General features: G+C 41.4%; 1 protein-coding gene and 1 long non-coding RNA gene across 7 annotated transcripts in view; one reads left to right on the forward strand and one right to left on the reverse strand.

Annotated features, from left to right (window-relative positions):
* GTF2I (general transcription factor IIi) overlaps window positions 1–14,919 on the reverse strand; it is a 107,862-nt gene that overhangs the window by 46,764 nt on the left and 46,179 nt on the right. For 2 of the 6 annotated variants that reach the window (XM_030796812.1, XM_030796809.1), the window contains exons 7-10: window positions 12,772–12,826; window positions 11,558–11,601; window positions 6,238–6,315; window positions 1,550–1,606 (exon numbers count right to left, since the gene is read on the reverse strand). In XM_030796812.1, coding sequence (XP_030652672.1) covers window positions 1,550–1,606; window positions 6,238–6,315; window positions 11,558–11,601; window positions 12,772–12,826 — 234 coding nt within the window. Of the gene's footprint in view, window positions 1–1,549; window positions 1,610–6,237; window positions 6,316–11,557; window positions 11,602–12,771; window positions 12,827–14,919 lie in introns of all 6 variants that reach the window. The other 4 variants (XM_030796811.1, XM_030796808.1, XM_030796813.1 and 1 more) reach the window with 2 other exon arrangements.
* LOC115830932 overlaps window positions 1–14,919 on the forward strand; it is a 32,030-nt gene that overhangs the window by 12,632 nt on the left and 4,479 nt on the right. The window lies entirely within an intron of this gene.

Below are 14,919 nucleotides of genomic sequence, written 5' to 3' on the forward strand. Positions count from 1 at the left end.
GTGGAATGATTCCTGCTTTCCATTTTCACTATGGTGAAAGCCATGGAAACTCAATCCCCATAATTTCATCAAAGTTGTACTTAAAGGAAACTCGTAAGTTAAAATTTAAGATACTACCTTTAGTCTCAAAAGCATTTTAAGTCAGGTAATATAATCTGCCTGCTTCTAAAAACTGGAACATAAAGCAATGATCAGTTAGGCAGTCACAAGGTGAACAGGCTCATCTTACTAGAGCAGAAGTTTTACTTACAAAAAGGAAAGGAAGAATCTAAGACATCAGAGAGCCACTTAGGATTAAGAACACAAGCTGCCCCCTAATTTGTACCCTCTGTCCTTAAAGATCTGAGTTACTAACATGGAAAAGACTGAAAAACACTGCCTTTAAGTACCAAAAAAAAATATTACCTATCAGTAAGAACACATCGCTTGAGGGGAAAGGAAGCAGATGTTCATCTATTTTGTCTTATCTATTGAGAACTAAATTCAGAAGCTATACTAAAAGTAAGATATGTTATAAATGTATTTTATCTTGGTTTTTAAAGAGCAATGCTTACAGTCTGAAAAACTGTCATTTGGTGGCTAATATCCTTGAATTAAAAGTCCCATACTGAGGTTACATCTTTTTGGTTCTCAGTATCTAGCTTTAGCATGTCACAATTATCTGGGGATTCTTTTCCACTTACTTTATATTGTGAAAACTCACCTGAACTCAAAACTCTAGGTAAATCTACAAACCTATACCTATGAGTCACTCTTTAATTCATTTTTAAAATATGCTTTCTCTACACACTTCCTTTCTCTTTTTTTAATCTTAATATTTGAATTTATGGAGCATTAAGTTATTTGACTGTAAAAGTCAAAGAAAAAAGAGATGTGAGGTCAAAGGAATGAGAGTGAAATGATGAGGCCAGTAGGTAAAAAGTAAAATTTCAGCAAAGAATAACAGTTAAGATGATTGTTCGTGTAAGCAATAATTCTGTATGTCTTTTAAAATCTGAAATAAACAATTACATTTACATTATATGCTAAGCCTAAAGAACATACATCTTATGCACTCAAAGCCAGAATAGATAGAAGTAAATGCCATTACTAATAGCCTGTGAGTATCAAGTTTGGGAACACTGTAAAAAATTGCCAAAAAGGCAATAAATTAGAAACTTACAGATTAACAAGTGCTATTTCAGAATTCTTCTAAATACTAAGTATCAACCTGACCTTATCAATATTTGCATCACTAACCAATACAACAGTAACCTGGCTTCTGACTGTTCTGAGATAAGGTATAAATGTGTACTTTACCTTCAATAGGAAAGTGTGTCATGTACCCATTTCGAGATTCATTACTAGATTCACAAAAGGGAAAATTGATTTTGAAAAATTGTTGCTTGTGAAGTTCATTTATATGTTAAAAAAAGGCCAATACATTTTTTTTCCTTTTCCATTTAGAAAAGTAATACTATACTTATAAATATTAAAACACAGTCTGTGCAATATAAGGAAACATTAAACATGAGCATTATGTGGGAGAATGGAAGTGAAAAGATTATACCTTGCAAAGGCTTCGATAGGGGCTGTTTTTCATCAACATCATCAGTTTCAGAAGGGCCTGCTTTGGGATACAAAGATAATACTTCAAAAGTAATACCCCCCCAAAAAAAATGTGGGGTGACTTTAGTCAACAAATTTGGGTGAGATACATGGAATGGCCTTTTTATAAATAAAAAAGAAAAAAATTAAAAAAAAAAAGACTGACAAGATGAGCAATGTCAATTTATGGTCTTGGTGAATGGAAAAATGTAATCAGGTGAATTCATATGTAAACAGTCAAAAGAAATTTTGAAGATGACTGGACATATGGATTGAATGGGAATGGTATGTCTAAAATGGAAGATGTGGGTTTTTAAAAACAGTACAATGTTCATAACAGTAAACTGTAACTTTTACTTCATACAGATTACAAATGCAGGTTTATCTCACAGGTGTATTTGTTTCTTCTTTGGCAAATATTTGCTTACTCTTTTGTCATACTGAAGACAAATGCAGAACCAAATGTTATATACCTTCCTTAGAATCTCTAAAGCAACGTAAACCATCTCCTTGAATCTCTACTGAAATAGAAATGTGACAAACTAACAGCTATTAATTCATTCTCCCTGTCTTCCAGCACCATGGGCACTTTTTCTAATAAGGTTCTTTCCAAAACACAGAAAGTACTCTGAGTTAAATTCAACTTCACAAACTGCTATATTTTGACAACATATTTACATGTTATCATCAAATTTTTTAATGATTAAAGTAATAATAGTTTTAAAATAGAAAACAAAACATTGTGTTTTCAATGGCTATTTAATATAAAACACATTTTGGCATTAATATGACCACAATTCAGTTAACTATCTCTGAAGAGAATTGGGAAAACATCCTAAGTCGTTTGAAAGGCTTCATTCTCTAAAGGCTAAGAAATTTCACAAAGATGCACCACACTACACATTACAGGCAAAGGACACATCAGAGAAAAAAATCAATTGCATGAGAAATAAAGAAATAGTTTCTATTTGGAATCTCAAAAAAGAGCAAGTCTTTGAATGTAGACTCCTAAATTCAAATGCTAGATCCACTGCTTCCTAGTCTTCTGACTCTGAGTAAAATATACAGAGCTCATGAAAAGGAAGATGTGCTATTTACAGGATTTAAAAATGCAACCTTAGTGAAGGCTACTAATTGACCTCTAAGTACTGCTTTAGTTGCTCTTCACAAGTTTAACTATGTGGCATTCTCAATATACTGGTCGAAATATTTTTAATGAGGCCCTCATTAAGTCAATTACAAGAATGTTTCCTAGGATTCTCACTGTATATGTTTTCTATTAATAATTTCATTTCGGTATGTTCAGAGAATTTATTAAGACTAACTGTGAACAAGTATACAGTCAATTTTTATAAATGATTCATGCTTTGTAAATAAACTTATTTCTTGGGTACACAGTTTTCTATAGTTAGCTTACATATATTAACTGTAGTGAAAATATTCTATTTAACATATAAATGTTAAAAGAGTATTCATCAGCTAGACGTATATCGTTGGTTAAAATCTCCCACATGACTGCACATATCTACAGAGACTTATAATTTGTAAATAATTTTTACTTTTACTTTGAGGATACGTTGTTAGACACATACAAACTAATGGTTGTTATATCAACTTAGTGACCAATTCCTTGAAATATGACATAGTCTTATTCTACCCCTGCTACTACTGTTTTTGGCTTCCAATATTGCTAAACTATATTTTTTTTAGTTGGTACTCAGCATACCTTCATGTATCACTATACTTTCAAATTATTTTAATGTCCCATATTTGAATTTTATTCACCCTAAAAATGGTACTTGATTTTATTCACCCTAAAACATACTTAACCTCCACCTCTCAAATGCTTGAGGTGCCTACCACTCATTGAGAAAACCAACACATTCCCAACACTCACATTTGAATGCCACTATTTTATAGGAGCACTGAGGTGCACAGAGAAATATATCCAAGCCTATTTTGGAATACAAAAGGTTTCAGAAGAAAACATCAATGTCTTTATGTAGAAGAACAAAAAAATGAACTGTCTTATAATCACACAGTGTAACTACCATGATAACATGATTAAATCTACTTGTGACAAAACAGATAAATCCCAGCTGAGGCAGAGAATTGCTTGAATCTGGCAAGCGGAGGTTGCAGTGAGCCAAGATCGCACCACTGCACTCCAGCTTGGGTGACAGCGCAAAAATCCATCCCACCCCCACGCAAAAAAAAAAAAAAAAAAGATAAATCTTGAAAACTTAAATTGAGTGACAGACTATACTCAACAACATATACCGTGTAGGCCGGGTGCGGTGGCTCACGCTTGTAATCCCAGCACTTTGGGAGGCCGAGGCGGGCGGATCACGAGGTCAGGAGATCGAGACCACGGTGAAACCCCGTCTCTACTAAAAATACAAAAAATTAGCCGGGCGTGGTGGCGGGCGCCTGTAGTCCCAGCTACTCGGAGAGGCTGAGGCAGGAGAATGGTGTGAACCCGGGAGGCGGAGCTTGCAGTGAGCCAAGATCGTGCCACTGCACTCCGGCCTGGGCAACAGAGCGAGACTCTGTCTCCAAAAAAAAAAAGCATATACTGTGTACCACTGTGTAAGCTTCACTCAGGAAGTGGCATATATAAAACAATACGCGTGGACATGACACACACACACACACACTCCTGGGAGAATATTTACGTAGTAAAGCACATCACCATCAGGAAGGACAGTTCTCAGTTTTCAAGACCATGTTTAACTTAAGAATAGAAAGAGAAATGGGGATTTGGGAGAGCCCAAAGAAGGGCTTCAATGAAATAGTTACACGTTGTTTCTTGGAGGGAGGAGAGAAGAGACGAATACTATGGTTCACTAAACCTGGGCAGACTGATACTATGCTTTTAGGTTTTAAATATTTCATTTTAAAAAAGCGTGTTAGCCCCTGTAATCCCGGTACTTTGGGAGGCCGAGGCGGGTGGATCACCTGAGGTCAGGAGCTCGAGACCAGCCTGGCCAAGATGGTGAAACCCCATGTCTACTAAAAAACAGAAAACTTAGCCGGGTGTGTTGGCACACACCTGCAATCCCAGCTATTCGGGAGGCTGAGGCAGAAGAATCACTTCAACCCGGGAGGTGGAGGTTGCAGTGAGCCAAGATCGCGCCACTGCACTCCAGCCTGGGCAACAGAGTGAGACTCTGTTTCAAAAAAAAAAAAAAAGAGAAATTAAGGCCTATGTCCACACAAAAGCCTGTAAATAAATGTTCATAGTACTTCTATTTGTAATGGCCCCAAACTGGAAGAACCCAAAAGGCTATCAACAGACAAAGAGAGGAACAAATTTTGACTCAGGCATACAATAGAATACAAATCAACAATCAAATGGAATCTACTACTGATACATGCAACGCTGTGGATGAATTTCAAAACAATCATTTGAAATGAAAGAAGCCACACTGCTCCCCAGCCCATGAAAATAGTCCACATTTTATTATTTCATTCATAAGACTTTATAGAAAATGCAAACTAACCTAAAACAGAAAACAGATCCATGTTGCCTGAATACTGGGCAGGGCAATGAATGACAAGGGGACACAGGAAACTTTTGGGGTTATAGATATTTCATTATCTTGGATGCAATGAAGATGGTGTATTATATATGTACATGGCAAAGCTAACCAGATTTTTTACTTTAAGTGTTTAATATACTATAATTATGCAGTGAGAAAAAATTAAGCTGACAATATCTGCATTTGCCTAATAGGTTTATTTTATTTTGCAACACTAGAACCTGGGATTGAATTCTGTATTGTGCCACAACTTTTGCTCATCCTTCTAAGAACACAAATGGTGGCCGGGCGTGGTGGCTCACGCTTGTAATCCCAGCACTTTGGGAGGCCGAGGCGGGCGGATCACGAGGTCAGAAGATGGAGACCATTCTGGCTAACATGGTGAAACCCCGTCTCTACTAAAAATACAAAAAATTAGCCGGGCGCGGTGGTGGGCGCCTGTAGTCCCAGCTACTCGGGAGGCTGAGGCAGGAGAATGGCGTGAACCCAGGAGGCAGAGCTTGCAGTGAGCCGAGATAGTGCCACTGCAGTCTGGCCTGCGCGAAAGAGCAAGACTCCGTCTCAAAAAAAAAAAAAAAAAACACAAATGGCTATTTTACATATCTCCTCTGGGTTGTCTGAGTTGATCTTACAGCTCCATTTTTAAAATGTTTTGTTTTGTTTTGTTTTGTTTTTGAGACGGAGTCTCGCTCTGTCGCCCAGGCTGGAGTGCAGTGGCGCAATCTCGGCTCACTGCAAGCTCCGCCTCCTGGGTTCACGCCATTCTCCTGCCTCAGCCTCTGCGAGTAGCTGGGACTACAGGCGCCCGCCACCACGCCCGGCTAATTTTTTGTATTTTTAGTAGAGACGGGGTTTCACTGTGGTCTCGATCTCCTGACCTCGTGATCCGCCCACCTCGGCCTCCCAAAGTGCTGGGATTACAAGCATGAGCCACCGCGCCCGGCCCATTTTTAAAATGCTTTATCCCTGGGACTGAATTACAAGTATATATATCGATCAAGAACTGATCAATAAAATACTATTTAAGAAATTAAAGCAATTGATGAGCAAATTTTAATTTTAGCCACGAATAATTTTTAGAAAGAAAAATTGCATTAACTCGAATTACCTTGAATGTTATATTGATAATAATCAGGATCTTCTGATTCTTCCTTTACTGTCACAGCTGCCATTTCCAGGGAAATGCCTAGAAAAGCAAATGCAATGATATGATTGCATGTCAGAACTTTCAGCTAGATTGTGTAGGGAAATCCTCTCTGCCCTCCCTATAAATACAGCAATGCGTATTTATTTTAAGTAAAGACTTTAAGTCTTTGAAAAAAGTTTGCTAGGTAGCAGAAGGTAAAAATCAGCTATGATCCCAGCCAATGCAAAGTTTTAACCATTTATTAATATTCTGCAATTATGTGCTGCTCTTTTCTCCAGCAAATTCTTATCTTTAGAATCAAAGAAAATTTTACCACACTCCCTTTTCACTTAATATTAAAAATACTTTTATAAACCATTGAAACACACTTATAAACATCAGTTTTAATAACTCAGTATTCCAGGCCGGGCGTGGTGGCTCACGCCTGTAATCCCAGCACTTTGGAAGGCCGAGGCGGGCAGATCACAAGGTCAGGAAATCGAGACCATCCTGGCTAACACGGTGAAACCCCATCTCTACTAAAAATACAAAAAAAATTATCCGGGCCTGGTGGCGGGTGCCTGTAGTCCCAGCTACTCCAGAGGCTGAGGCAGGAGAATGGCGTGAGCCTGGGAGGCGGAGCTTGCAGCAAGCCGAGATCGCAACACTGCACTCCAGCCTGGGTGACAGAGCGAGACTCCATCTCGAAAAAAAAAAAAAAAAAACAAAAAACAAACAAAAAAACTCAGTATTCCAAAGAAGAGATAGCATAATGGTTAACAATTTCAATAATGAGATACATTGGTTTTTTTTCGCCTAATACATCCCTTTTATTACAGAGATTTGTGTAAGGGTACAAAGCACACCTTTCTGCATAAAGCTTTGCCCACAATTAGGACAGATGATTTGAAGCAGACCTTTGTGGCCAGATACAAAAGACTACACATTGTGTAATTCCTCTCATATGAAGGTCAAAATAGGCAAAAGCAATCTATGTTATTAAAAAGTTGACTTTGGGAAGGGCCGAGATTGTGCCACTGCACTCCAGCCTGGGTGACACAGCGAGACTCCCTCTCAAAAAAAAAAAGAAAAAGAAATGAACAATGCATGGGTGCACATACACATTTCAAGCTGAGATATTCAACCACAGTCATACCAACCCTAAGACGAACGAAATCGTGAGCTCTGACTTGGGCAACTTTGTAAACAGTATTTTCAACTCTAGAGAAAGAGCTCAAAGAGAGTTAAATTGATATACAAAGGGTATGCATCCCTGAAGCAACAAGCAAACAAAGGAGTTACTCCAGTGCCTTCAATCACCAAGGGGAAAGTGTTTTGCTGCTACACAGTGGTGGCAGAGAACACTGCATCTGAGACCTTTGCAACTCTCTGGGCTAACTTAGCACTTTCATGTCCATCAGTAAAAGTTAATAGAAAATTACAGCTAACAGATGGGCGCAGTGGCTCATGCCTGTAATCCCAGCACTTTGGGAGGTCCAGGCGGGCAAATCACCTGAGGTCAGGAGTTCGAGACCAGCCTGGCCAACATGGTGAAACCTCATCTCTACTAAAAATACAAAAATTAGCCGGGAGTGGTGGCATGCACCTGTAGTCTCAGCTACCCGAGAGGCTGAGGTACAAAGATCACTTGAACTCAAGAGGTGGAGGCTGCAGTGAGCGGAGATGGCACCACTACACTCCAGCCTGGGCGACACAGCAAGACTCCGTCTCAACAAAAAAAAAAAAAAAAAAAAAAGAAGGAAAGAAAATCACAGCATTACAGCTAACAAAAAAGGCAGATCCACTGGAGATTCAGACCCTTCAGGAATAAAAATTTGGGTCACTCCAATTCGCTAAAGAACCTTACACATACTGGCTGGGTGCAGAGGCTAATGCCTGTAATCCCAGCACTTTGGGAGGCTGAGGCGGATGATTACCTGAGGTCAGGAGTTCAAGATCAGCTTGGTCAACATGGTTAAACCCCGTCTCTACTAAAATAAATAAATGAATAATACAAAAATTGGCTGGGTGGCACACGCCTGTAATCCCAGCTGCTCGGGAGGCTGAGGTGGGAGAATCGCTTGAATCCGAGACATGGAGGTTGTGGTGAGCCGAGATCGCACGACTACACTCAAGTCTGGACGACAGAGTGAGATCTTGTCTCAAAAAATATAAATAAATAAAAATAAAAAGGTAAATCCAAAAAAAAAGTCTGGTAAGCTGCAGAAACGTAGACTGTGGCAACTATGCCTATGCTCTTCCTTGTCTGTTACACATGTGTTTGTGTGAAGATATGTGCTTGCATATAGTAACTATTCTCTTCTGTGCGGTAGTATTTCACAATAGTTTGGCTGGAGGTTTCCTTTCCGTTTGTCCATTAGACTAGAGATTACTCAAATAGGTTTGGACTGCATTTAAAGAGCAGGTAATATAGCTCGCGACTGGATTTTAAGTCAGTCTCCCAGCGATGGGTGTGACTGCTGGAACACTGTGTCTCCCCATTTTAAGGAGAGGGTAAAAATGGATTTCTTTGTAGGAAGTAAAGTTGCATCTCTTTAGATGGAACAGTTGTCTCGTTTTGTACAGAAGGTCAAATGTGCAGGGAAGGGTGTGTATATATGCTGAGCAGCCAAAGAGAACAGCCTGGGCCACCCACAAAACTGATGTCTCTCAGTTGCAAACCCATCCTCTGGGTTTCTGCTGAAGTTTGAGCTCTGCACAGCAGCTGGCTCCGTGTGAGTCTCTGCCACAAGGATACACTACAGAGAGACAGGCTAGAGGAGGGGAAGAGATCTGGACCTTCCTTTTGGCTTCTTGTCTGCATTTTCATCCCAAAAAGGTCACTCCTTGGTACCCCCGTTCAGCCTGGCCAAAGCAGGCCCTCCCATCACAACAGCTGCGCCCGGTTGGCAATGTCTCCAACACTACCAGAAGCAACTTCACCATGCCCCTCAGCCACCAGCACCAGCCAAACACTACCCCACCTCAGAAGTCAGATGGAAAGCTGATAGGGTGGCAGCCACTGCCTAGAATTACTCCTTAAAGAAAACCTTAGTATTCTCCTTTAGGTTACAAAGTTAACAACTTTATAACTAGTTAACAATGTTTTTTTTTGTTTGTTTGTTTTTTTGAGACGGAGTTTGACTCTTGTTGCCCAGGCTGGAATGCAATGGCACGATCTTGACTCAGTGCAACCTCCACCTCCCGAGTTCAAACGATTCTCCTCCCTCAGCCTCTTGAGTAGCTGGGATTACAGGCACCCACCACCACACCCAGCTAATTTTTTTTTGTATTTTTAGTAGAGACTGGGTTTCACCATGTTGGCCAGGCCGGTCTCCAACTCCTGACCTCAGGTGATCCACTCGCCTCAGCCTCCCAAAGTGCTGGGATTACAGATGTGAGCCGCCGCACCCGGCCAACAATCTTTATATTAAATTTTCTCTCTTCCAATAACTGATATGGCTTCTGTTTCCTGACTGCACCCTGGCTATAAATGTAAATCTTATTTGCAGAATAAATTAGGAATACAAAGATGCAAAGTGTAAAAGAGAAAAAAAAACGTATAATGATGCTGATGTGTACATAAAGACAGCTGAAAGAATTCAATTAAACACATGGGGTTTCTCAATTCAGCATGTTTCTTTTTAGAAGCAAACTAAATATTCAGGAGATGAATATATGAATTATGGGGGAAAATTTGCAAAATGATGATTTTTTTTGGCACAATCTACTGAAAACCACACAAAAATTTGAGATTTCCTATGGAGTGAAAATAAAGAAAAAAGAAAAACCTTCAGTAAAACCAGCAAACAGTGTAAAAGACTCAAATACCTTTTCCAAAAAAGGATAATTCAACACTTTCTTGCAGCTCTCCCAAAATACATACATAAAAGCTCTCATTCACATGCACGCACACACACGTTAATGCGGCCCTACCCTCCTCCCCAACAACTCATTCGCGATGCCCTTAGATGGGGGTCAAGCGGGGCAGGTGGCTGCCCAGGAAACATGGCAGAATGAGAAGGCTGACGAAGGGCAGGGGAAGGGGCTGGGGAAGCTGCCGAGGGCCTGGGCAGACAGAGGGAGATGAGGGAGCAGGCAGGGTGGTGACAGCCCACTAAGGAGTGTCCCGTGTGAATAAGGGGCACTGGGCCGAGCAGCGGGAGGCTTGACAGTGGCACTAGGACACAGGATAACACTGGGGAAACAATGAAATAAATAAATACGCTGAGAACATCTGGGTGCCATGGTTCTAGGACAGAACAGAATTATAAACAGGGGGCCAGGCACGGTGGCTCATGCCTGTAATCCTAGGACTTTGGGAGGCTGAGGTGGGCGGATCACTTGAGGTCAGGATTCAAGACTGGCCTGGTCAACCTGGCGAAACCCTGTCTCTACTAAAAATATAAAAATCAGCTGGGCATGATGGCACATGCCTGTAATCCCAGCTACTCAGGAGGCTGAGGTGGGAGAATGCTTGAACTCAGAGGCAGAGGTTGCAGTGAGCCGAGGTCCCACCACTGCACTTCAGTCTGGGTGACAAAGCAAGACTCCATCTCAAAAAATAAATAAACAAATAAGGAATTAAGTAGCAATTTTATTTGAGAATTGAAAATGGTCTCCTTAGAGAGTGGAAAACAGTAGTGTAGAGGGAAGGAGGAGACAAAGGGGGCATTCTATTGATTTTTGTAAAAAGCACTACAAAACAGCTGACCTCTTACATTATATGTCTGTATAACTGGAAAAAAAAACCAATACGTTTTATCTACAAACATGTGTAACTAGGCCAGGCGCGGTGGCTCACGCTTGTAATCCCAGCACTTTGGGAGGCCGAGGCGGGCGGATCACGAGGTCAGGAGATCGAGACCACGGTGAAACCCCGTCTCTACTAAAAATACAAAAAAATTAGCCGGGCGTGGTGGCGGGCGCCTGTAGTCCCAGCTACTCGGAGAGGCTGAGGCAGGAGAATGGTGTGAACCCAGGAGGCGGAGCTTGCAGTGAGCCGAGATTGCGCCACTGCACTCCAGCCTGGGTGACAGAGCGAGACTCCGTCTCAAAAAAAAAAAAAAAAAAAAAAACATGTGTAACTGGCAAAGAACTCTGCCTACCACTTACTGAGCAAATTACCTTTCTGGGTCTTAATGTGATAACATTAACAAATGGTGTCACAGTTGGAATACATTAGCAGTGACTGCCTCTTTCTTATCAAAACAAAACAATAATTGAGTCAGACTATAACCTTCTACACTAAGGAAAAGTCTTCCTTAATTTTACCATTGATTCTAAAACAGCTAGTACGTACCAGAATCTTCTGTGGGTTCAGTTTTCACTTTGATGGGGCCACAACTGCAAGGAGAAGAAAGCCCTGATCAAGCCACGCGCTGGTGACAGCCATTCCCACAGCATTCAAAGTCTCTGGGTCTCAAAGTGTAAGATCCCTCCCTTGACCAAGGTGGGTGCAAACCTGACTCAGCTTAAAACTGACATATTTATTTATTGCATAAATAAGAGTTATTGGGCTGGGCACAGTGGCTCACGCTTGTAATCCCAACACATTGGGAGGCTGAGGTGGGCAGATCACGAGGTCAGGAGTTCAAGACCAGCCTGGCCAATATGGTGAAACCTCATCTCTACTAAAAATACAAAAATTAGCCAGGTGTGGTGGCGCTCACCTGAATCACTTGAACCCGGGAGGCGGAGGTTGCAGTGAGCTGAGATCATGCCACTGAACTCCAGCCTGAGCGACAGAGGGAGACTCTGTCTCCAAAAAAAAAAAAACAGTTACCAACTGAACTTAGTACTTTAATTTCTATCTTTTGGGGAAAAAAGTACAATAAAATACTACAGAGTAGCATATTAAGACTTATCGGGCCAGGCGTGGTGGCTCATGCCTGTAATCCCAGCACTTTGGGAGGCCGAGGCAGGTGGATCACCTGAGGTCAGGAGTTCGAGACCAGCCTGGCCAACATGGTGAAACCCCGTCTCTACTAAAAATACAAAAAAATTAGCCAGGCATGGTGGCACATGCCTGTAGTCCCTGCTATTTGGGAGGCTGAGGCAGGAGAATCGCTTGAACCCACCGGGGGGGGCAGAGCTTGCAGCGAGCCGAGATCGCGCCACTTCACTCTAGCCTGAGCAAAAAGAGCAAAACTCCATCTCAAAAATTAAAAAAAAAAAAAAGAGTTATCAACTGAACTTAGTACTTTAATTTCTATCTATCTTTTGGGGAAAACAGTACAATAAAAATACTACAGAATAGCATATTAACTTCCAAATACCACTCTAAGGCCAATTCACAGTGTGACCAATGCCCCTGGCTTTTCCCAGGAACTCTACTATTCAGAAATACCAAGTCAAAGAGGGCATGTTCACAAGATCCCCAAATGATATCCTTGCCTACCAAACTTTAAGATGTGTGACATAAGGCCTTTTTAATATTCTAATATCTCAATTATCTAACAACTAAAACTTTTTGAGGTGTGGGAGTTAAACAGCAGTAATGAAATTAGGTTTTACCTTCCACCTGGAGATAGTATTGACCTGTCAGCATCTGTTACCATCACACGACCACCTACGTACAAAAAAAAAACTGGAGTTAGTTTTTCAACATTTCAAATATAATATGTCTAAAAGCTTTAAATATAGAATGAGTGGGGTAGAACTAGGCTTTGTAACTCTGGATCACACCAGAATAAACACTGCTTTTCATCCCTTCACCTCCTTGAATGAAAAAGCTCTTGTTTTCATCAATGAGAGAAATGCAGAAACATACCATTTGTCTAGTAAGATGGAATATGGAGAATTTGACTCTGCTGACATATAAATGACGATACAGATTCTTTTTTTTTTTAGAAACAGGGTTTTTACTCTGTTGCCCAGGCTGGTGTGCAGTGGCATGATCATAGCTCATTGCAGCCTCCAACTCTCGAGGATCAAGCAATCCTCCCACATCAGCCTCCTGAGTAGCTGGGACTACAGAGGCATGCATTACCACTCCCAGCTAATTGTTTTCTATTTTTTGTAGAAATTGGATCTTGCTATGTTGCCCAGGCTGGTCTCGAACTCCTGGCCTCAAGGGAGACTCCCACTCTGGTCTCCCAAAGTGCTGAGATTAGGCTGGGCATGGTGGCTCACACCTGTAATCCCAGCACTTTGGGAGGCTGAGATGGGTAGATTGCTTGAGGTCAGGGGTTCGAGACCAGCCTGGCCAACATGGTGAAACCCCGTCTCTGCTAAAAAATATAAAAATTAGCCGGGTTGGCCGGGCGCGGTGGCTCATGCCTGTAATCCCAGCACTTTGGGAGGCCGAGGCGGGCGGATCACGAGGTCAGGAGATCGAGATCATCCTAACACGGTGAAACCCCGTCTCTACTAAAAATACAAAAAATTAGCCGGGCAAGGTGGCGGGCGCTTGTAGTCCCAGCTACGCAGGAGGCTGAGGCAGGAGAATGGTGTGAACCCCGGGGGGCGGAACCTGCAGTGAGCCGAGATCGCGCCACTGCACTCCAGCCCGGGTGAAAGAGCGAGACTCCTTCTCAAAAAAAAAAAAAAAAAAAAAAAAAAAAAAAAAATTAGCTGGGTGTGGTGGCGGGCGCCTGTAATCCCAGTTACTCGGAAGGCTGAGGCAGGAGATTTGCTTGAACCCGGGAGGCACAGGTTGTAGTGAGCCAAGATCATGCCACTGCATTCCAGCCTGGGCGACCGAGCAAGACTCCATCTCAAAATAAATAAATAAATAAAAATAATAAGCTTAAAAAAAACTTTTAAGTCTGAAATTTAACATAAACATGATAAATAAATATTTCTCCATCTTAACAGATTTACACAAAAATCCTACCACTAACATCATACTTCATGGTCAAAGACAGAATGCTTTCCTACTAATATCACAAGGTGATGTCTGCTATCACCAATGCTGTTCGACATTTATATTCTAGCCAGAGCAACAAGAAGAAGAGGCACTTAGATTGCAAAGGAAGCGGTAAATTGTCTTGATTCTCACACAACATGATCTCCTACATAGAAAGCCCAGAAATAAAGAGTCAAATGACTTTCAACAAAGATGACAAGGATATCTTGAGGGAAAGGATGGTCTTTTCAGCAAATTGTCCTGGAATCATTGGATATCCACGTGCAAAAAGATGAATTTATACCTTTACCTTGTACAATATACAAAAATGACCTCAAAATGAACCATAGATCTAAACGTGAGAGTTAAAGCTATAAGACTTGTGGAAGAAAACACAAAAGTCCTATCTTCATGCCTTTGAGTTTACGCAATGGTTTCTTAAATATGAAGTCAAAAGCGTTAAGTGAGGGCCAGGTGCAGTGGCTCACGCCTATAATCCCAGCACTTTGGGAGGCTGAGGCGGGTGGATCACCTGACGTCTGGAGTTGGAGACCAGCCTGACCAATATGGTGAAACCCCATCTCCACTAAAAATACTAAAGTTATCCGGGCATGGTGGCAGGCACCTGTAGTCCCAGCTACTCGGAAGGCTGAGACAGGAGAATTGCTTGAACCCGGCGGGGGCAGAGGTTGCAATGAGCTGAGATCATGCCACTGCACTCTAGCCTGGGTGACATAGTGAGACTCTGTCTCAAAAAAAAAAAGCACAAGTTAACAAAAGAATAAACTGATTTTTATCAAAATTTAAAACGTTTC

This window comes from Nomascus leucogenys, chromosome 17, assembly GCF_006542625.1.
Source record: "Nomascus leucogenys isolate Asia chromosome 17, Asia_NLE_v1, whole genome shotgun sequence".
Taxonomy (NCBI): domain Eukaryota; kingdom Metazoa; phylum Chordata; class Mammalia; order Primates; family Hylobatidae; genus Nomascus; species Nomascus leucogenys.